The sequence below is a fragment of the Aspergillus welwitschiae genome, assembly GCF_003344945.1.
Source record: "Aspergillus welwitschiae strain CBS 139.54b unplaced genomic scaffold BDQ94scaffold_100, whole genome shotgun sequence".
Taxonomy (NCBI): domain Eukaryota; kingdom Fungi; phylum Ascomycota; class Eurotiomycetes; order Eurotiales; family Aspergillaceae; genus Aspergillus; species Aspergillus welwitschiae.
In genome coordinates, this window is record NW_020798794.1 from 1 (window position 1) to 22,867 (window position 22,867).

Below are 22,867 nucleotides of genomic sequence, written 5' to 3' on the forward strand. Positions count from 1 at the left end.
CGGAGATGGCCGCCGTCCCTGGACTCTTTCCATTCTTTCTCCCATTGAGTAAGGATTCCTTGCCTGATGTATGCTCTTTCACGCGAGAGCAGGGGAGAAAACGGGTGTGTCTTGCCAGGTATGGCTGCTTCTTTGGCCAGCCGATCGGCTGTGTCGTTACCGAGGATCTCGCTGTGTCCGGGAACCCACTGCAATCGAATTGTAACCCCGTGTGTTCTCGTATTCTTGGCTGCTTGAAGGATCGCATAGATAATTTGTTGGCCTGATTTATTGCCGCATAGATGCTGCCGCTGGTGGACGGAAGACCTACCAAATGGTAAATACCCCGCAGCCTTGCAAAGTAGGCAAATCATGCTGACCGTCCACTCTATCGTACCATCGTTTCGCCTCCTCGTAAAAATGGAGTCCTTTTGAATTGGGATCGGCAGGGTCCGCGTAGGCTTCGGGGTGATCCGAATAGAACTATGTTAGGGATTTGGTGATTAGTGACTGCAAAGATTCCATCATACGGAAGCACTTACGCATGCTTCTGTAAGAATGCAGTTCATCAGAAACGGAGAACAGTACTGAGAACTGAGATCCGCTGTCTGAGCATCGTGGAGGAAAAGGTCGCGATCAATCCAATGAAAGGCTGACTCCACGTAAGCCAGAGTGAGACCAAATATGATACAAAATCATCGGATTTGGTGACCGACGTCCAGGGCTCTGCGGGGACGTGAAAGACGGGAGGACTGGGCAGTCGCTTGATAGTCGGAGCGCGATGCAGGGAGGGGCAATGGAAGTCTATTGTGTTGGATGGCGACCGCGTGCGGTCGTACATGTCGGCCCAAAGAGGACTCTGCTGCCGATCCCCATCGGTTATGACATTTTCGATGTAGAGCTGTAATTCGGCAGGGGGTGTTTGACTGCGAATGAGACCCAGTAGCTGCAGGGCCTTGTCATCGGAGCTGTCGCGCAGCGTATTCACCAGCTGCAGCAAGAAATCACGCTCTGCTTCCAGTTCGTTAAGCTTGCGCTTGTGGGAGAGCTTCCGTCGCATATCCTCGTCCAGGTCGAAGACACACAGGGTCTGATTTTTGATGCATCGGTCACACACCGTGGTTCCCTTCCGACGGAACACTATCTCAAGTTCAACATTACTAGGAAGACATGAGTAGGGAGAAAAGGGACTACTACTTTGCATTTTAAGCGCTTGCACTCGCGACAGGCAGTTGAGGCCTTTTGTTTGGGAAAACTAGGTGGTACAGAGACATTCGCGTTGAATGGCATAGGCCTGTCAGCAGTTTCGGGACGCAGGGCGGGGGCAAGAGGCTTATGGAGCAGGAAGTCTCGGGGCGGTTGGGCACGGGACGGAATTGACATGTTTAGTTTGAGTGGGTCAGATATTGGCAGGACGAGAGGGTTCTTAAAGGAACAGCGCCTCGCCCGAACTCCAATCCAACAGCGGTGTTGACAGGCCCACGGGAGCAGGGAAAATATTATTGGATGGAAGCTACATCCATCCACACAGCAGTTGCGATTGCCGCAGGGCGACCGGTAGCGGCCACGATACAACAAGGTCTCCTAAACACTGGCTCGTCATCGGGAGCATGCAAGGAAAAGATGATCCGCGACGAATCTGGAACGTTGGATTGCGCGCAACGGTTGCTGCGCCAATTTGCCGCCTTGGCCTGTAACCACAACTACGACGCAGGATTACAGTATATTCATGCAATGAAATTCTTAGCAGTTGCGGGGCGAGTAGCTTTCGAGGATCTTCACTGAGCACAAATTGCATCATTAAGTTAAGCTTGGACCACCCTTATCAGTAATATACTAAGAAGCATAAATTTCAGACAATATTATACTCGAGTATATATTCAGTTTCTGGTCGCCAAGGTGCCTTTCTGCCTTCTTCCGGCGAAGAGTTAATAGACCCTCTCAACACCTTGATGGCTGTCTCACAGTACCATGTGAATGGTAGGGTGGGAAACGATAGTAGGAGGGAATGATCGTCTCGCAAGTACGTTGCCGGGCATCATAAGCCACGATCCCTTATCACTTTATCGGGGTGATGGGAGGCTGCAGTCGTTGTTCGAGGGTCAATCGGGCATCTAGACTGATTGAAACATTGCTGCTTGTAGCAGGCTACACTGCGCTAAAGGTTACACGGGAGCCGGAATGCGCTACCATACTTGATTCATTCCCCAACAACCACGGAAGGGTGCCTCAGGCTAATGACATTAGTGGCCGGCGACTTCCAATCTTCGCTCTCCTTATCTGGCCACCAGATTACTTCATAGCCGTTCCTACGCCACCCCTAATTCCTGATATGTTGTACAAATAGTTTCGCCCTCACCCCCGCTTTGTGCGATGGAGGACGCGCTAGTGTCGTATCCCTTTGGTGTCGCGGCACCCAACGAAACTTCCTTTATCTTCGCGCCCGAAAATTCGGCCGTTGGAGAAATCACCAAGCAGCCCTGGGTCCCGAGAGTCCAAGGAAGGATATTCCCGTGTCCTTTCGCCCGTCTTCTCTGCTGGGTTTCATGAACCGACCGGGCTCATATCCCTATCCGTCTTCATCGTCTTCATCCCGCGAAGTACCGGGCTCAGCTGGCAAAGTTGCTATTCCCCGCATAACGTGCGCCAGCAGCCAGTCGCAAGTCCGGCGGTGCACAAAAGCCTGTGGACCATGTCAACAGCGGAAGACCAAATGTGACGGGAACAAACCGGTCTGCCGGCCGTGTGTAGACCACAATGTCAGCTGTTTCTATACAGATGTTAAGCGGGTCCGCGACCGCAAGCAGCTATCGGTTCTGCAGCGGAAGGTCGAGCAATATGAGCGGCTGTTACATGATTTGGAGGAGGTCGACGGGGATGTGGCTAGGCGTATTCGAACAGCTCTCAGGGTAAGTCTCAGTGCGTGGCCATATGTCTCCTTGTCTCAGGCTCACTGCCTAAATCAAAAGGGTTCCGATACAACGTCTGCTACTACCGATAAGGACGGCGGTTTCGACTCAGCGAACTCCTCAATGGGGTAGCTGAACGGGCTCGACTTAGTCCAGGAGGACTTGAACCGAAGCGAGAAGTCAGTCGCTACCGGATTCTTTGGAAAGAACTCGGAGGTAGCGTGGATGCAGAGGCTTGAAGACGAAGCAAAGAATCAAAGCTGGAGGAAAGAGGAAAAACTGGATTCCGAGGCCAGGGAGACTGCCAGGATCCGACTGCCACTTTCATGCTCGCAGAATCAGGGAACAGAAATATCAGCGATTAGTTTTTACTTGGACGATATCAGTCTTCCGTTGTTGGAATCGGTTGATCCGTACGGACTTCCCTCGAAGGGTCTCGCCAACCAGTTTTTCATGGCGTACATGGAGTCGGTCCATCCTTCATTCAACGTTGTCCGGAAGACGGCCTTTATATCCCAGTACCAGCAGTTCTTCAGTCAACCGGCCCAACCCTCACGGCGTTGGCTGGCCATTTTAAACATGATCTTCGCTATTGGGTGCCGGTATTCTCAAACCGTGAACGGCCGAACTGATGGCGATTATGGCGATCTCGTCTATATGAATCGGGCGCGGAAACTGGCCCTGGGTAAAACTCATTTCTTTGAACATGCCGATCTTCAGCAAATACAGGTTGAGTTCCTGATGGCGCTATATCTCGTTAGCAAACATCAGATCAATAGGCGAGTGAACACAACAGCCGGTGTTCAAGGGGATCCACGCTGACACGACTATGCTGCAGAGCATTTATGTTCTCCGGTATGGCATTCCGGTCCGCCATATCGCTAGGAATCAACCTGCGCTTTGTGGATGATCGCACGCAATATCCCGCCAAAGAGGCCCGCATCCGGCTGTGGTGGTCAATATTCCTCCTCGAGCATCTCCTTACGGCGATCACTGGCCGGGTCTCTTGCGTGGGTGAAAGCCTCAGCGCCACGCCACTGCCCATCCCGTTCGAAGAGGAGGCCTTTGGCAGGCCCGACGTCCTGCCTCTTTTCCAAGACTCCGTATCACGTATGAACCAGGAGGAAGCGCGTGCCAGTGTGTCCTGGCTCGCGTCCTGTGAACCCAGCCCGTCACTGCTCTTTCACTGTATTGTGGACCTAGCTGCCATCGGGCAGGATATCATCAACAACGTTTATAGTATTCAAGCTCTCAACGACTTTGACAGCCAGATTGAGCAGCAGATCCGAAAATATAGCAGTATCCTAGACATCTGGCTTAGCAAGGTTCCCGAGGCCTACCGATTCACCTCGGTGAACAGCGATGAGGTAGACATTTCGAGTGACAACAACAGCCAGTGGGAGCGAGAACGCATTTCCCTAGCCATGAGCTACTATAGCACCCGCATCATGCTTTGCCGCCCGTGCCTCACGCACACTGGTTCGCCACTAAGCACTCGGTCTCCTAATCCAGCAGTTGCCCAGCCTTTATGCCCGACCTCACGCCCAAACTCCAGCAGTCGCACGCAGTTCCGCTCCAGTATCGCTCTCATGTGCGTTCGCTCCGCCCGCTCCCTCCTTTCATGTCTTCCCCAATCACCGAACATCATGTGGATCACTGCAATGACGCCTTGGTGGTGCATCCTCCATTACATTACGCAAGCGACAATCGCTATTCTTTGTCATCTTTCCAGCTAGCCACCTGGGCCCAGCGAACACCCCGCTCATCCCGTCTTCTTCGATCTAGGGAGCACGGTCAGGGAGATTAAGAAGGCCATGCGCTGGCTCCACCACATGGCATACAGAGGTGCGGTTTCAGAACGCGCATTCCGGCAGTGCAAAAGCATTTTGCGGCGTATTGCCCCGAGCCTGGGTATTGACCTCAGTGATCTTCCCGATTGCAGAGACTTGCCTAATGGTGAAATGCATCACACTTGATTGGCAGTGTTGACGAACGCAAGGTTAACAAAGTTCAATCTGCCCCGAATGGTTCAGCACAACATTGAAATGACCCCGCCTACGTCACGACCGAGCCTTACTGGATAGGAAAATTGTTGTTCCATAGACTCGGTGGAAGCAGGGAAATTACATTCAGCTGGAACTCAGGAGTACTCTGTGCCAAGAAACAAAATGGATTCTGGACGTCTGCAATGCGCAATAGATAGCTAGCAACACTTCCCAGGCACCTGTATACATAGTTTGGTTTCCAGTAAGGCTTTTCCCATATTGACTAAATATTCGCAGACTGTTCTTTCATCCGCTGCCCTTGCGTGTTGGATTCAGACAGTTGAACGTCGCTAGATTTAGGTATGGGAGTCTGAAGACGTTCAGATGTTGACAGATTGCCCTTTTCTACGACACGTGATCCAAGTCCCCCACGACTCAAGCGTCTAGATCTCTGTGGGCTTTACGCTTCTTGTACATAAGATGGGGTTGTAATTTGGAAGGAATCACAAGATAGATCGGTGTCTGCTAAGAATCTCGCCCTACAGGCCCACCATAAAAAGATTAGTACGTGTTAGGTTTTGGAAAAGGGAAGCAGGGAAGGATCCAGAGTAGGCAGGGTGGTTGTGCGAGGAAGCACGGAGCTTAATTCTATGGGTTTATAGGGACATTTATCTGAGAAAATGCCTAGAGACCAGTAATGGGATAGAGCCCAAATGCTCCAGCACTTAAGTGCTCCAACGTCCGAATCCTCCAGCGCCCTCAGTGGCTCCAGAGCATCACCACCGAGCTAAAAGACGCAAAAGTGCAGCTTGACATAGGCAGACTCCTGGATTCTGACCCCTTATTGGCCACTAGAGCGTGTAAGGATCCGAGATATAAACAGCCAGATCTCTAATGCTTTTTCAGAGCTACATAACAGAGTCTGCTAAGAGAAGAATAAATGCCGTTCACTATATCGATCTTTAAATAGGTGATAAGATATACCGACAGTCACATGGCCTGCCGTAGACCTCGCGGACCTGTTGAATATCACGGTGGCTGTGATGAGTATTATGGTGGCTAAACCTTATGGCAGTGATGGGACCAGATATATATATGTGCTATCCTGCCCTTGTAAAACATAACTTCTTAAGGAACCAATAATCAATCAAGCCATCAAAATCTGGACACCAGAGCTCCAATACCTGGTGTTCTCAATACATATCCCACCAATCGAGATGCACAGGGCGTTTGAAGCCAGATCTCGCATTACTTACCCCGCAGCAGCTTACCGCTCATTTACACGCAGAGCATTCCATCCTCAACCTTTGCATCAGCCTTGAATATCCAATATGGCATGCCCACTATCCCAAAGAAGTCTATTGAGCAGGCACTTCTTTATAGCTGCTCGTGCTTCTTCATTTAGATATATCAGATTCTGGGCCACTTTTATGATAAAACTGAGAGCCGAGGGGCTGAGCCGTAGAATAAAATGGTTCTCCATTAGAAACTCATATAGCTTCTGTGAGCAGCCTCTCCATGTGTCTTTGCTCTTGCATAGAGCTTCGTTCAGTACTGTTAGTTTGTCGGGGAAGGAGTGACCGAAATCCGGGCACAAACTGTACAGAGACTCCTGAACTATCACAGAAAGTATAAATAAAGAGAGTAGCGCGTGATCTTGAATGCTGGGTGACGCGTCTGTCGACACATCCGCTGGCATCGCCAGGAACATTACAGTTTCATGAATATCAGGATAGATCTGTAGGCTTCGGAAGGTCCTCGGCTTATACTGGTTTAGTCGAAGCTCCATTGCTGGATGCACAGCGGCCGGATAGAAGTATTCTGAGATTTCCCAGACATGCGCTGCTGAGGAACGCCTTGAAGGCTCTGGCAGAGAGAATGCACTAAGTAGTTCCCAATGCCAGTTAGTACATATAAGCAGCTGGTAGAATATGACCGTTGTTACCACTCACAGGAAGAGAGCCATATGAAGACGCCAACTCGATCTGAAACTCTCTACTCCGCCCCTTGCATTTATAACACCGACAAGGCCGTTTTCGTGGGCACGCCAATAGTCGTCAATTACCCAGTATTTCTGAGTTGTGGATAACAAACCCAGGTGAGCATTCGGATGCATTCATATTGCATTTGGCCTAATAACACGTACCTCGAACATCAAAAGACGTGCAATCGCCAAAAATAGTCTCGTCCTGTGTCGACCTCTCATCCGCAAGCCATTTTGCAATGATTCCCACCGCCAGCATTCTAAATTTCTCCGATTGTATGGTATTTGCCTGCCCTTGAAGATGTGCGACATGTGCTGCTGCATGTGCCATCAGAGCACAAAACGAGGCACTGTTAGAGAGATCCAAAGGTAACCAAACATCTCGCACGGGGTCGAACCCTGTACTGTGCGATAATTTGGGGCCAAAGCTTGCATGCAGATCGAGCCCTACCAAAATCTATCATTAGTTGTCTGGACATTATTCATGCAAATAATGACTCACATGATGAAAAAGTCTCCTGGTCTTGGGTAGACAGATCGATTGGGAACTTGGGGCGAGGTCCCTGAACGATCGAATAATGCTGCCTATGGCGTACATCTACGTCTGAAGCCGGAATCATCACGTATAAGAACCCTGATTCCCCCTCACACTCTTGAGCATCCAGACTCTGTGCCTCAGGCCCATTCTGCTGACATCCTCTACTATGTGCGCCATAGTATATCGGCAGTAGTGTTCTCGGTTGAGTTCGAGGTATCTGAGCGACGCTTTGAAGGGCTTCATGCCTTCTTCTCCAGAATTGCCGCATCGCATGGCTGCGCACGCCTGGTTGGTCTGTACTGAACACAAAATGGTACCTAGTTGTTGCTAGATCAGAGTCTCGGTCTCTGTTCATGTTGCCGCTACCGATAGATAGATCATGCCCTTTAGAGCTCTTAACGGGTGGCTGCCGGAGCCAAATAAGTCTAAGGATATACCATTGTAGATTTCACGGCATGGTATTGGTTAAGAATGACTGGGAATTGGCTCGAAGCTTCTATAGGAGGTAGAGACAGGATTGAAAATTGCACGGGTGACGTGGTTTGATCTAGATTTATGGTAATGAACGACACTTTGTGCACATCTCTTGTGGGCCGGGAATCGAATGCTTCCTGAGTACTCCGGGCAGCTGAAACGCACGAGATGATCATGGAAGGCACTTTAAGGTATCGCTGCAAGTTCTCTTGCCTTCTTCAACGGGGTGGACTGTGGTCGTGGTCTGGGTGGCCGAGCTCAGATATGGCTGATAGCCATAGCTCGGGTATGTTGGCGCGCTCGATGACGAGATTACTGCAATACGTACGCCTACTGGTGGTCTTGGCTGACAGAATGTACTAGATCCATTAGATCCAGATTGAAAGGAAAGGTCGAGAAAATCGCTATATGCAGGTGTTTGGGTCACAAGAGCGAGCTGACGAGTATTTCGCAGTCTTAGAGAGGGACCTCAAGAATCTGCACTAATGAACTCTCACCACCCTGACTAGCCCCAAGAGCCACCAGTGTTGCCCCGATTGGCCGAGCAGTGGTCACGTCATTCCGTAACGTCCAGTGAATAGTCCACTCCCAGATGCTATGTGCCCCCAGTGCCATTCCGTCGGGCCCTGCCAGAACCCAAGCGCAACTACAGCTGGTCTCGTGAATCCAGCTCACGTGGACCTCGGCTCGGGCAGCACCTGGTGGGGATCGTGTGTTCGGTTCACTGTTACAGTGGACACGGAATATCACCAATAAGACATGCAGCTTCGAAGATGTTGGATCCAGCGGTCCTACAATTGAGTTCCACGCGCTTCCATGGCAGCTGCTGGGGGTTGGACATGTAGGCGAGAAAGTATGTTTTATCAACCCAGAAGGTCAAAGGTCACAGTTCCTTATTTAGCCAGTCCTTTTGGCCGAAAGATATATCCGTCATCCCAGCTGCAATAGCAGGGAGATGGTGCATTGGCTAGTTCACTGGCCGCGTACTAGGGCGCTCGCTTAATCTACCCTGCGAAATCAGCATCATTATCTCCAATTTCAAGATCGATCGCGCGATCGTGTGACTGTTCGAGTTTAGTTTCAAATGAGCCTCTTGGCCCTAAAATATCTTCTGACTTCTGGTGAGCTGTCATATCCCAACCTTAATTAAGGGTCCTGGTCGAGTTACTACTGCTGTCCAAAATCCCCCGATACTGGGTTTTGCAGAAAATGTTTTACAAGCCGTGTAGGAGCATTCATCTAGAAATGTTAGATTGCATCCAGGAATGTTTTCGGAACCAGTACAAGGTTGGATGACTCCCAGGAGCGTAGAAGGAGGGATTCGGACTGAGTCTCCCGACGGCCGAACGAGTCGACTTGGGCCTGCTGCAATGACGGAACGTGCGTGTTTGGCCGTCGTACGTGTCACTCAGCCTACCCCGCAGTACCGTTCGACTCTTTGCGCGGATTGATGTCATTTGGGCTCTAAGCATGCCATCCTTTGGGTACTACCAGGCCGAAACTTATATGCAGCCACAACATACTTCAGACCACGTGGGCTATTCACATACTCGCTGCTTGGCTCTCAAGCTCCAGAGCGGATTGTTTCGTTGACTTGGCAGATGCTTCACAATATGGTCATTTTTCCAGAGTATGTTTGTCAGGTACGTTGGTGTTCATGTTTAGCTCACTGTGTAAGACGAGTACAAGGAGGTTCAGGGGCATTTATCATGGCTTTGCGGAGCGAGCTCTACAGAAACCCTTTCCCACTCAATGGACTTAACATTACAGGCCACGAGAAATTACGATCGTGCCATAAAATCTCAGTACGGTTTGCCTTCAAGTTAGGTTCTGGTCATCGGTCCTCGAGTTCAATGTTAACGCGGTTTTGAATACAGGAATAACAATTCCGCCCAGCATACACTTTCCCTTGGACTCAGAAGCACAGCTAGTCTCAACCCTCATAAAGATGTCATTCTCAACACCTCTATAGCCACAAAATATTCCTCACCTTCGATCCCAACGTGTCTCTCAATCAATCATCTCCCTTCTTAAACCCAACCACCAGACTCCTTCAGCGGCACAGAACTCCCCTAGCGACTATGCGACGTCCCATAAAGCGGCATTTGCCTGGGAAACTGGGAGAGCCTTGGCAACGGGGCATGTCGAGCGGTGGGGTACGTGGGTGAGTTGCGGGTGAGTTGCGGGTGATTACTGCATCGAAGGGACGATAATCACTAGGAATTATCCCGAGGACAATATTCCACGTTTAAGTGTTTCGTGCCCTCCCTCCTCGTTCTTGTAGCCTAGCAGTGCTGTACGCCTTCCGCACAGCGGGCTATATACTCACCTGGCAGACGTCGGATCAGACAGGATCGTGGCCTGCGGGAAGCTTGGCCCAGTCCTATCTCTATCAGCACCCCACCCTCTCCGAGCATCATTTAGACAACCCGAGCCCTCTAACGACGCGGGTGATGAGGTGAGCGGCCCCCACACGAGTTGTCAGTCCACAGAACCACAGTCGGACAACACAGTCGGCTCAGTCGAATTAGGGTCCGATTTGACCGTCCAGTCCCCAGCCGAACGGGAGAACCGTAGTAGGTATGAGAAAGAACATGAAGTTCTGTCTCGGTTGTTGGTTGCACCCCCGATGATCGATCTGTTGTGGCGGTTAATATACCACATTTCCGGTCGCACGAGGCAGTAGGCACAAGGCGAGACCGATACGTGGCCGCAAAGGGGATCGCCAGCGAGATTTCCCGGCTGCGGGGGCATCCCAATGCGCCTAGTGTCCTTTCTATTGGCCGCTAAGACAAAGCCACACAACCTCTAACCTACCTTGGCCAAGCTTCCTGTAGATCGCTTATCGTCCGACTGTAGGACTTCCTTCATGGTGTCGTACGCTGTCGTGCAGCGCAAGGTACCATGTTGGTGGATAGTAGTTTCAAATTTAGCTATGCATTGCGTGTAGATGGTACAACTGTGGTCTGAATACGCGGCAGTGCACCTCTGCTCTTCCAAGTCTTCATGCTGTGACCAGATTATCCCATCTTCTAAGACAGTGCCGGATCTGGAGATCTCCTCATGAATTTGCTTCATTGTGTTCAAGGTTGATGCGCCTATTGATCTTGTATGTATCTTGTGGAGTGGCAGAAAACCGGTTATGCCCGACACTCAGGGTAGCTGATGTTGGTCATTGTATGTGTATGTATCGACGCCCACGAAATTTCGCGAATCTCACGTGACCTATAGGATATGTGGGAAGCGATCGATTGTTCTCCTCTCCTACTGGGTGGCCGTTAGGCCAGCGATTATGTGTATCTGCTTACTAAGCAATGACTAAGCGAGGTCAACCCCAGGGCAGGCGGAAGGGGACGTCCGTATGTTCCGACACCCCCCCTCGAGCGAGCGAGTCATCATGAAAAGAAATCTAAATACATGATTACTTGTCTCCTTGATGAAGACCAAGTAGTTGAACAAAATGAGCGTGTGCTTCTGATCCTAGTGGCTTCGTACAGCCATCCGCGTCCAATTCAGCTGTAGGGATCTGCTTGATCTGGATGATGCCTTGATCAACCATATCTCGTGTGTAGTGATATCGAATATCAATATACTTTGATCGCTTGGGCTACATATCTGATGTCGTAAGGTCAATAGCACCTTTATTGTCCAACACATTGAGATACTAGGTGCAGGCGATTCATCGAATAATCGAAGATCCTTCAAGATTTCGCGGATCCAGTTGGCCTCTCGCGAAGTCGCTGATGCAGCAATGTACTCAGCTTCTTTGGAGCTGGTCGCTACGCATGTTTGGCGTTTGGCTTGCCAGCTATTGGTGCTCCTGCAAGTTTGAAGACATATCCGTTTACTGATCTGCGAGCCTTAAGATATGAGGCCCTCCCCAGTCAGAATCACGGTAGGCTTCTAGAGGTCCAAAGGTAGCCGTAGCTGTAGGATCGCGTTGATATTTGATCCCAAGGGTGCGCGTGCTTGATAGGTACGGCTCCTTGTACCTCTTATGCAAACCCAGCTGACGTCTGGCCGCAGACGCGTAATGTTGGTCCATGTAGAGAATCGGGGGGAGCCGGTCCTGGAGTTTTAATACTTTGAAGGTTGATGTCTCAAAAAAAGTGCTGGGAGCGTTCTTGACAGGGACTTTCTGTACACCAGACACGTGGTTAGCAGATACAGGAGCAAATATGCACATTGTCAATGACACCAAATGGTGCAAGAAGGACACCTTCCGGTTATGTGATATAGTAATCAGCACCGCAGATGATTCCACTATTCTTGAAGTCAAGGGTGGGTGCGTTGTTCAGCCCGTCTTCAGAAGCCCTGATGGTTTCCCAGTAACCGTATCCCTGTTGGAAGTAGCCTATGCTCCTCGGAGAGAGTGCAATTTATTCCCAGGGAGAATGTTTGTCAATAAGGCAAAAGTAACTGGCCTCTACAGCAACCAATACATGACATGGATCAATAACAAAGGCCACACGATCGGACATGCCAGTTTTAGAGGAGGCCCTTATCTCCTCAACGCTAGTGGGATATCCGATGGCCTTGAACTCACAAATGCTATAGCGGCCACAGTCAGGTTTGATGATCCCGTGTGGAAATGGCATCGGAGACTGGGTCGTCTCGGGTTTCAGAACGTGTTGAACTTGCTGAATTCGTCTACAAACATCACGGCGAAACAGATCAAGGCTAAACTCAGGGCTGTGTGCCCTGCATCACAAGATTAAAACCCGAGCTTCGAGCTGATGATCAATCTCCGCCGGTGGGAAACCCCCATCTTCTATGTGCCTGCTGCCGCCCCACATAGGCCGGCGCTCAGATGATCCCCGCACCCACATTCAGAGCACTGACATCCCGCACGCTACGGGCGACATGCTACTGAAACCGCAACCGTCTCCGTAGGTATAGGTGGGTCGCTGGTTAAAGAGAAACTTCATTACACTGAGACTGACTACCACTAAGTCAGATAAATTAGCCACTTACAGTTACCAAAGAGACTAGCAAAGAACCTTTCTCCTTGGTCGTGGTCATACACCATTGATTAGGTTTGGTCACTGCTGTGATCTTATTGCCGTTCAACATGGCTGGCTGGAGACCAGTCAGTAACAGTTGGACAAGAACGGCTTCACGCTCTGCTCGCCAACCCAGAATATGAATCAGCGCAGTAATCCCAGGTAACATCAATGTCATACTGCGCTGGGCAATGGTCCCGCTTATGTGGCTGGTTATAGTACCAAGGGAGGATAGATGGGGTAGCCTATGCAATGAGCGAGAGAATTACGTCGGGGGAGGAAAAAGTTGAAGTGCTGTGTAAACAAGGGCTTCTAGGCTATGGGGTAAGTCACTCATTGGAATTTTAGATGGAACCGAACGTTATCGCCGGTCATCTTGTAAAAAACAACTCTCCTCAGCTCAGAACGAATTCTTGGAATTTCTCGGTTTTTTGGAGCCAATTGATCATAAACCTGGTTCTATCTATTGACTAGGCTTCTGGCTATCGCCCAATATCCAGAAGTCATGGTTGTTGGAACTATTTGGCCAGTGTCAGGGACCCAACCCCTGAACCACCTCGAACATGCCACGCAAATCATAGCCGAGGCTACAGCACTGCTAGAGCTCGACAACACCAAACGCGCCAAACTACCAGCCCCGTCCGTGGATGCCTTTCTCAACAGCGTAATTACCTTAGCTAAGGAATCCTACGAGCAACCATCCGGATAGGAGATATTGGGCAAGCTAAACAGCCTACTGCCGATCGTAGAGATTATCACCCTCATCAAGGATGCCGTCAACAAACCTACATGCTCGCATCGCCCGCTCCCATCGCACCCAATGCAGCTACTCGCATCGCCTCCTGTACGCCTTAGTGTCCACCTTATGACACCCTCTGTGGCACAACTGTAGGTCTATCATCCAATCCCCTTCGTACAATCGGGAAAAATACTCGGACTGTTTGTAGATTACTAGTCGATGGACTTTAAACGCTTGGTCTTTGGTGTGGATAGTCAGGTCGGAGAATGCCTATGATAGCACCCTCGCGGCAATTCGTTATAGAGTCTCGGTGGATCCTGACACTCAGATTTGACCCTCGATACTGTGACGAATTGGACACAGTCTGATATTCACTGACTGATATTTGCACTGTTTGTACATAGCCTGCCTCAGTGCCTATCTCCCCGCACACGTCTCGCGCCCTCACAACACTTTCTCCGCTTTCTCATGCTTGAAATTCTAGCTAAGATATGTTCAATATCACCATATTGCTTGGCAGTCAGAGTTACACAAGAGCAGCTAAGTGATCACGGAGCTCCTGCCCAATTACCCAGGCATAACAAAAGACATTACAAGGCTCGTTTGTAGGATGTCAGCTATAATAATGTCCTTTGGCTTATTTCTTTTTAGAGACATGAAATTCAGTGCCGTCGCACGTTAAGAAACAGGGGAAAGCCACAATCTACAGGAGGACAAATCCTGGAACAAGGCGCCCCTCCTGACATGTGCTTTACTAGATGACAGCTAGGAAAAATGATCAAGTATCTTGGATAGGAAGTATTGGCCAGTTTATCCCTCCATTGTTCTCGTGGGTCTGCGTAAGATGCGCGAAGAATGGCCGGTGGTGTTGGTAACTCCGGTTCGGATACTCATCCATGATGGTGGGTAGATTCTGGACGGGGATTATGTATGAATAGAGGAGGCCCCTGGAAGCAGTTGACTATATTTCGAAGGGATGTGAAGTAAATCATGGAAAGAATTGAAAGCCAGTTTAGGATTAAATCTCATATGTGGCACGGCTATTTGATATTTTGGAGAACTATAGCATTGATTTAGGATTACTGCGAGGTGAGCTCGTCAGGGTGGGGCGGTCAAACTCAACCCAGTGTAACCTTGCTAGTTACAGGGTTACACGGATCTGACATCGGTAATTCTACCAACGTTTTCGGCTTCCGACTGCTACGTTCCATGTGTACAGTATACTTCTAGAACTAACCTTCAAGGACGTCGTTAGCTATAGAGATATAGCGCGGTAACTAGTGAAGCTCTAAAACAACGTCCGGAATTCGGCTAGTTGGAGAGGTTGCAGCCTCTACAACCTGCATATATTTAGAACCACCAATCCGACCGCAAGTTTGGTGTTGATAAGCTCAATAGTAGCTTGACTTTTCTAAGGAAGAAGAAAAAGAAAAACGTACCGCTTGCATGCATTGCATTGCTGGTGATGACATGTACATGAAAACAGGCAACTTCGTTTGAATTCATGACGTATGATACTTGTGACAACCCACTATCTGAACTGGTGATGTAATTAACTACTCCCCCGTATATGATACATCATCATATGTCGAGAATAGTCTTCCGCACGATCCAGTAAAACTCTGGGTCTGGGTTGGGTTTTGAGTCCAGTTTTTCAACTGAGTAATGGGTCTAGATCAGACTTAGGTTACTACTGGGCCTGGGGCCCCCTAATTAGTCTATTTAAAAAGAGCAATATGACGAGGGACTCAAATTATATAACTTATGCATTCTTTTGCAATGAATTTGAGTTTTAGCTCTACGGGATTTATTTAGGAAATAAGTATACAATATATACAGACATCTCTAAATTACAACCTTCTGACCATGTCAAGAACAAATCGAAGAGTATGTGTTGTGTTTAAGGATAGAGATACTACATGGTAATTTGGGAAAAGAACAGTGCAGCAACAAGCAATCATGCTGAAAATCCTGTTAGGTCTTAGGCCCCATCGGGGATCCTTCACTCAATGCGTTCGGAACCAGACTAGCTGCTTTGGATGCTTGCTCTGGTGGTGCCTGCTGATTGAGAAGAATGTTATTACTTTTCTCACTTCCTTTCCCCTAGGTCCTCCTTCCCGCACCCCTTTTTGGTCTTCTTTGGATCTGCTGGTGATGATAAGAGGGGATAGTAATACGAAGAAATATTGAAACAAGATAGTCGAGTGTTTCTATCTCTTGCCCATCACATCTCTCTTCATTTTCTCTATTGTTCAGACGAGATCCTTGTTCGCAGCAACTGTATTGTGTATTAATATGGAAGAAAGGACACATTAATCGAACTATCCCCCAAGAAGTAAACAATCAAATAAAATCCCGTTAAGGATATCGGTCCGTCAGGGTGGGTATGTTCTCCATGGTAATTTTTTCCCGGCGTTAAGTCGACCCCGCGCTAGCCAGACCGGGCACTGGACTGGTCTGGATACGTCTCCCAAATCCCGGCTTGTTTGGTCCCCATTTTCGCCCATCAGTCATTAATTTTCATATTTACCTCTATTCCGAGCCAGTCTCTTCATTTTTAACGAACAATAAAAAGATCTTCCTTCCCGACTTTCCAAACCCCTTCCCTTCTTCACACGACTTCTTGCTCCTCCCGTTGATTTGTTCCAACTCCTGTCTTCCCTCACCATCGCCGCCGCTCACGACTCGACTTCCCCGAATTTTAGCACTATATTCCCCACCAAACACCTTCCAACTCCGCTTCCGCCCGGCAGTCTATCCCTCATCCCCTCGAAATGTTGCTCTGCGCGCGCCGGCTCTTTACCATCCCCGCTGCCACTCAACTGCCGTCCATGGCTCTCTGAATTGTCATTCCGCCAGATTTTCATCGCGCCATCAGTAGAGCTAGTTCTCTCGTCTTGTGTACACCGCGTGAGGCCGTGTTGGTCTGCGTGAAAGATCATGCGGTTGTTTGACTAAGTTCTAATCGCAAATCACCATCCTACCCTACTCTGTCGATTCTCATTGCTGTGCCTGCGCTTTTATTCTTTTGTCTCAGCACCTCATTCGATCTGAAAGAATATGACTACTGAATAAAACACTGGTGGTCAATGCAACCTGACGTGAATTACCTTTCGACGATCGTCAAACAGCCAACGCGGGTGGTACCCGTTGAGCATCATTACCACTGTCGATCTTCCAGGACCACCCCCGTCGCAGGCTCAGATCGCCGATCGCGCGATCCGATCGCCCCTCCTGGATCCTCCAAACAATGCAGGTGGGCCTGTCTGGCAGTCGATACTGGACCCTTGGATCTGACTTGGTCGCCTTCCAAGGACATCTTTCCAGCAGCTTAGCCACCCCCTCTCCAGTGGTGGTAGTAGATGATCTATTCCCTTTATCTTCTCGCGCGAGACATCCGCCAAGCTGGCTGCCCTCCCCTCCAGTCATGGGGACGGCACCCGAGGCGCTGACTACCCCACAGCCGTTGGACTCGCGTCGTCCTGCGGCCCCAACTCTGCCTAGCTTTGAGCTTCCTCCACCTAATTTTCACACAAACGTCAAGTACGCCCATCACACCATCCCTCCGCCTATTAAGTCCAGCGTCAGCAATATTCCTACTCCGCCAGCCATCACGCAGTCTACGACCTCGCCCACGGCGACCACTACCGCATCCGCGAACTTGAAGTTGGCTCCGTACTGGCAAGGCCAGAACTCATACCAGAGTGGCTCAGGGGCAGCAGCAGCATGTCAGTCGCAGAACTCGAATGTGGCTTCTTATTCGAGCCGAGACGCTTTCTCCCCATTGGTGAGTCCTCCGAATCGCAATCCTGCCACGTCGACACCGAGTATGGAGCACATCTCCCAGTCATACGAGATAACTCACCTGTCCCCGTTCCACCACTCTACTCCTATCTCAGCTGCTTCAGTTCAGTGGGGCGCTCTTCAGCAACAGCAGCATGCGATGGTGCATGCCACGTTGCCAGCACCCAACCCATTGCCAGATCCCGCCTCTTCACCGCACGCCCTTCCTTCGAACGATCCCTACATGGTCAAATCCTCGTCTGCCGCCGCCTATGGTACTGCCCAGCAAAGTCCCAACCCACCAGGCGCCTATTCATCATACGGACAATCAAGCATTGTCCCGAACCGGGTAGCATCGAATTTGCAACCATCGCATCATCTGAACTATCGACAGCAGCCATGGCCATCGTATACACTTCCGGCGATGAACGGACCCATTTGTACTAACACACAAAGTCCGAACTGGCAGATGTCACTCACTGGGAATGGGAACCTGCAGTCTGGGGCGCTGCCTGAGCTGCCAGTGTACAACAGTGAGCACGTGGTTGATATGCCGCACATGCAGCAGCTATACAGAGGCCACCCGCCACATCCGAGTCACGGCGCACCAGGTCCGACCAACGATCGACCGTTCAATTGTGACAAGTGTCCGCAGGGTTTCCACCGCAATTATGATTTGAAGCGACATAAGCGCATCCACCTGTCAGTGAAGCCATTCCCGTGCACACACTGTGGCAAGAGCTTTTCGCGGAAGGATGGGCTGAAGGTGAGACTCTGCTTGAAACTCTTGTGTCTTTTTACAAATCCCGTCTAAATGGTATGCAGCGACATATACTTCTCAAAGGTTGTGGGAAAGACGGCTCGGATGGCACACTGAAGCCGAGAGAGCACGGCGGGATAAAAGAAGAGGATCAGAGTGATGAAACAAATGCGCACCACTGAGATCAGGATTGGCGTTTATCGCATGTGCAGGAGTTGATGGAGGGTCGATAGTGTATCTGATTAACCGGCTTCTCTCCAACAGCGAGTTTGTATCGACTATGATTTATATTGAAGCAGGCGGGCAAGCTGGGACCGCATTGTTGATTGTTTGCTCGTTACGGAGACATCAGCGTTGAGCAGCTTGGTTTATGTATATGTATGTGATCAGTAATGACGCAAATTAGCGCTCTAGAGTCCAGCATGAAGGAACAGAAGCAGTGAAGTGAGGATATCGAGGGGGCCGTGGACCAAATCCACCGGTCCCTCTATGGTAGCGGCACCAAAAGTGGCGTGACGCGCGGCAAAGGCACTAGATCTTGACAAAGACAAAATTTGCTGGCGCTGCGAAATCGGGTATCTAATGGCGGGTCTGTTCTTGTCTCTGATCCTAAGTTGACATGGGGAACGCTTCCAGGACCAGGATATGACCGGGAAGATTGGATGGGAAGTGTATCGAGCTGTCTTTAAGGAAAAGTATGGAATTAGAAAACCGATTTCCTGTGAGCTGGGCAAACTTCCGGTTGGATGTAATCTACCCTTGGATTTTGATAATCGCGACGCCATATGCAACCTTATTTTAACCGCACCAGCGGTCACCCGCACCGCATCAGCTCACCCCCAGACATCATCTTGAGCGTGCGTTCGATATTGGATGTGCTCGTCAGTGGACAAGTATTTCCATCAATTTCTCACTACTGCAGAGGCGACCCGGATTTGTGCGCGGTTCCACAGGACCACCTGGCAGCCAGGCCACCAGGTGATGTGGAGCGGGGTGCTCGTAAGACGGCGCAGCAATGGGCAGATGCACGTGAGATGCAGACACTAACCACGGCGATGGGTCCTCTGATGATCCATGACCATCCGAGATGCCCGCATTCCCGTTAGTCAAGCACAAGTGAGCGAATATATCCATGTTGTGTCGGCTCCTTTGGTCTACCATATTGCACGTGATAGAGGGAAGGTCACCGTCTTGACACCACCGCCACCGGAAGGTTAAACCCGCACGGGGAGACAAACTACCAAGCGATAGAGGAGCCGATCCTGAAGGGGACGCTAGGCTCTTGCCATGTCGGGAAAATCGAGCTAGTGCACCTTACGGCGTCAGGAGCCGAAGAATTCAGTTATGAAGTATGGCCGGAGGACGAGATTAAGTCCTGGAAGGTGGAATTCGCCATAGCTACCGACTCTGCTCCTCGCCATCACTGGAGGCATCCAAAGCCGAAATGGGCAAAGCTATACAAAGTTTGTGGAGAAAATGTGCATATGTCGATCCCCGATTTGGCTGACCAGTTACTCGTGGCAGGAGGGTTTCCTACGCCCAAGGAGGCAAGTTCGGATCAGAAATGATTTATTCGTCAGCTATCTGGCTGGGTCAGAGGCCGGCTCAGATCGCCATCGAAGAAAGAGAAATCCCTTGCAGGAGAATGATGGCGGATAGTATCTGTCAGTGTCTGATGGAATGCGGCTTTGGTTGAATATGATTTTGATTAGAGTGAGGTTGTGAGCTTCGTCGTGCGTGCGACGTCATGAGAGGCACTTACCACCTAGATTGTCGGATAAGCGCGCAATCAAGAAAAGCTTCTCTGACTCAACAGAAACTGTGCTATGTGTAGCCGTAGAGCTAGAGTATCTGTGGTATGGCTTGACCATAACGGCAAATGAATCATCTTTGAAAGCTGGGAAGGAAAGGTAACCGCTGATGCGACAGTTGTTATTTTAGTTGAAGCAGGTTGGCCGTCATGTCCGTTCTTATCCCATGTCTGGCACATGACCTGCTACGTGGTCGCCTCTCGCAGATTACTAGGGGTGGATAATGTAGACGTCTTCCAAAGATTCAGAATGACGAAAAGTACCGTGATATCTTCTCTGGCTATCGCTTCTCACAACGGCTGATGTCATAACAGAGCGCTCCTCGAAAGAATGCATCGGTCAGTGTGCCAGATGTCCACTACGCTACTGTCCTCAGAACCAGATGGCTGAAAAATATTATTATCAACTCTCCAGCAGCTGCAGTAAGCGCTGATAATAATGCTGAACAGTATGCCACAAAAAAGAAGGTGACCTGAGTACCCGTCCTCAAGCCTGTTCTATTTGGTCAGACGGATCAATGTGCAAGCAGTCAAGCAAGAGGGACTGTAGAGCACTTCCCCTTTCGATGTCGGAAGTGGGCGGGGCACCGGATGGAAACGCTGCAAATGTACCAACACCCACCGAGGCAGCATACCCTACTTCCTCGGAGGAAAATCGCCTTCAGGTCATCACCACTGGACTCCAAACTTAGAAGCGGTACGGGCCTCCATACAGTTTGGTATCGCCACAGGCCGACTCGACGCCGTTTGACCATGCAGACAAACACAAACCACCTCATGGCAGATGCGGTAGACGCGCTTCAGCTACTGAAGTTATGGCCATGATCACTTGAAAAAGCGCCTCCAAGCCAGCCTTCTAATGAATTGACTAACTCACGAGAACTCACTCCGATATTGACAGATGAGACGACATACGCTAAAAGTGGATTGGTGTGGGGTTTTAAGAAACGAGGCACATGTAAAGAAGTGTATCGTTAGTGGTAGTTGCCCTTTCAGCTTAGCTGCGGGACGTTATGAAATATGTGCGTCTGTGTTTAATATTCCCATTCCATGTGCTATATGTGACGAAAGATTTGAACCGCTTTGTGGCCTGGTCATTTCTCAACCTATAGTAGGCTCAGGCATTCGGGCGGACACAGGATAGCAGTCGAGAATATGTCAAGATCCAAACCCAAGCCCTTTTGAAAGCATTTTTACTCCCATTCAATTTCGCCCCTCTCTCCCTAAGAAAAGCTTCTGTTGCTTTCAAGTTGCCCATTTTCGGATTACCTGCGTAAACAAGATAAGACAATGGAGTGTCATTCTCATAGTCCATAGCGGTCCAACAATATTTTCGCAGCAGCCGGTGAACCGTGCTCAGCAGCCCAGGAAAGAGGTGTCCGGCCGTGCATGTCTCGCGAATCAATATTTAGGTTATTTTGGAGGAGGTAAAGAAGTAGGTGGGTACATTTTCCCATGGCAGCATAATGAAGGAGGGATTTTCTGAAGTGTCTCGTCTTTTCAGCGTTTGTGGCGATTCAAGCGATGTACGTGCCTTTTCGAGGAATTTCAAAGCATTCTCGTCCGCCTCCAGGATGTAATCGTTCCTCAGCCGGTCAAATTCGAGAGCGATATCCGCTGAGCAGATTTGCTGCTTCATGATGATGATGATGGAAAGAGAGAGAACGAGTGTTGCTTCGAAAATGCGCTTCATATAAGTTTGCCGCGAATCATTCAATATCCCGAGAGATGTACGCCACAAACTCGAAATTATCCAATCGGAGGAACATCATTTCTTGGTCTCGCCTTTGATTAGCATCCTCAGTTTCCGAATGGGATGGCCAACTTTCTTTTTTTGCACCTTCAGCCGTAGTCAGTGAGGCAGGGTTCAAATGTAAACACGGACAGTTTTCCACGATCAAATAGGTAGATTCGGCAACGCTGCATTCTCAGGATTAGCTGCGCTCGGTGGTCAGCAACATCTATCAACAGAAAATCCGCTTTTCCCAGCGCGGTTGACCTACAGAGCTGCACCTGAACTTGTAATCCAATGTCATCAAAGGGAGCCCTTTTGAAATGCTCAATACCCTCATAAATGTCTACCACCTTCAACCGTGTACCGCCGCTGGCTGGAGAGCATATACATCCCTGGTCTTCCATATCTTCCAGGTATATTATTCATGGACATTAATCTTATTTATAGTATCTGGCTGATTATAGCTCCGCATCGTGAGGTAAGTTACAGTTTTTGTAATTTCTGCGCGTGGGTTAAGCGATTTCTTCATTCATCAACCTTGGGGAGGAAATGGGAGGGTGGCAGAGCGGGGTCGGAGGTGGTGAAGCTGCAAAGAGCAACAAGGGCCCGTTTAAACGGGATCGTCAACCGTTCAGACAAGGTCATTGATCACATCTAATGTGCTATCATTTGCCACATGGTGTTTTTTTGGCAAATGGATGCGGCCATGATAAGAGACGAAGTGCGATGAGAGCACGTCGTGCTCCGTGTTCTTGTCCTTCGTTCGTTGAGAGCTCTATACGAATTTAGATACGTCATAGGTTAAACTATTCGACAGTTTTGAATGTGGAGCTGTTGATTCTATCCGAAATTGTAGTCGCCCCGGACCATGATGCTCTAGCGAAGGCAAGTGCCTTGTCACCAGAGAACGCGGCAGTTGCTCAACCTGACTGGCTTCACCGTCCTTGCTCAATCCTGCTACATATCACAGAGTCGCAGTTATTATACATGCGGTTGATTCCTCGAACCAGAGCCATAACGGATATTGGAAAGTTCATGCTCAAGGCATTCACAGCATTGCAAGTTATGGTACAGATTTACCACCAATTCTGGTAACTCGGAATCGTCCAACTTCGACAGGAGTACGGCTTTCACAGCTAACTTGAACGCGCATAAGCCATCCATCGAA

At 49.6% G+C, this 22,867-nt stretch overlaps 6 protein-coding genes across 6 annotated transcripts; 3 read left to right on the forward strand and 3 right to left on the reverse strand.

Moving 5' to 3' along the window:
- Positions 1–439: 439 nt before the first annotated feature.
- On the reverse strand, positions 440–1,361 carry BDQ94DRAFT_155248 (uncharacterized protein). Its single transcript, XM_026768436.1, has 2 exons — positions 1,177–1,361; positions 440–1,119 (listed from the first exon to the last, which is right to left on the reverse strand). The coding sequence occupies exons 1-2, from the start codon at positions 1,181–1,183 to the stop codon at positions 548–550; spliced, it is 579 nt and encodes a 192-aa protein (XP_026619621.1). The 5' UTR covers positions 1,184–1,361; the 3' UTR covers positions 440–547.
- A 991-nt stretch (positions 1,362–2,352) lies between these two features.
- Positions 2,353–4,864, forward strand: BDQ94DRAFT_164336 (C6 transcription factor; the record flags this gene model as incomplete). Its single annotated transcript, XM_026769986.1, has 7 exons — positions 2,353–2,383; positions 2,458–2,888; positions 2,949–3,016; positions 3,062–3,644; positions 3,727–3,756; positions 3,824–4,607; positions 4,674–4,864. 7 exons carry the CDS (start codon positions 2,353–2,355, stop codon positions 4,862–4,864), a joined length of 2,118 nt encoding a protein of 705 aa, XP_026619622.1.
- A 1,321-nt stretch (positions 4,865–6,185) lies between these two features.
- BDQ94DRAFT_177396 (uncharacterized protein) lies at positions 6,186–9,002 on the reverse strand (the record flags this gene model as incomplete). Its single annotated transcript, XM_026772892.1, has 8 exons — positions 6,186–6,756; positions 6,826–6,947; positions 7,027–7,304; positions 7,360–7,801; positions 7,872–8,053; positions 8,093–8,228; positions 8,425–8,695; positions 8,878–9,002. The coding sequence occupies 8 exons, from the start codon at positions 9,000–9,002 to the stop codon at positions 6,186–6,188; spliced, it is 2,127 nt and encodes a 708-aa protein (XP_026619623.1).
- A 3,045-nt stretch (positions 9,003–12,047) lies between these two features.
- On the forward strand, positions 12,048–12,587 carry BDQ94DRAFT_176273 (GAG-pre-integrase domain-containing protein; the record flags this gene model as incomplete). The annotated part of the gene is made up of 1 exon (XM_026772654.1): positions 12,048–12,587. The coding sequence occupies one exon, from the start codon at positions 12,048–12,050 to the stop codon at positions 12,585–12,587; it is 540 nt and encodes a 179-aa protein (XP_026619624.1).
- A 4,187-nt stretch (positions 12,588–16,774) lies between these two features.
- Positions 16,775–18,886, forward strand: BDQ94DRAFT_177399 (uncharacterized protein). Its single transcript, XM_026772893.1, has 2 exons — positions 16,775–18,160; positions 18,220–18,886. Exons 1-2 carry the CDS (start codon positions 16,862–16,864, stop codon positions 18,334–18,336), a joined length of 1,416 nt encoding a protein of 471 aa, XP_026619625.1. The 5' UTR covers positions 16,775–16,861; the 3' UTR covers positions 18,337–18,886.
- A 2,195-nt stretch (positions 18,887–21,081) lies between these two features.
- Positions 21,082–21,603, reverse strand: BDQ94DRAFT_164339 (uncharacterized protein; the record flags this gene model as incomplete). Its single annotated transcript, XM_026769987.1, has 2 exons — positions 21,082–21,267; positions 21,412–21,603. 2 exons carry the CDS (start codon positions 21,601–21,603, stop codon positions 21,082–21,084), a joined length of 378 nt encoding a protein of 125 aa, XP_026619626.1.
- Between the last annotated feature and the right edge of the window lie 1,264 nt (positions 21,604–22,867).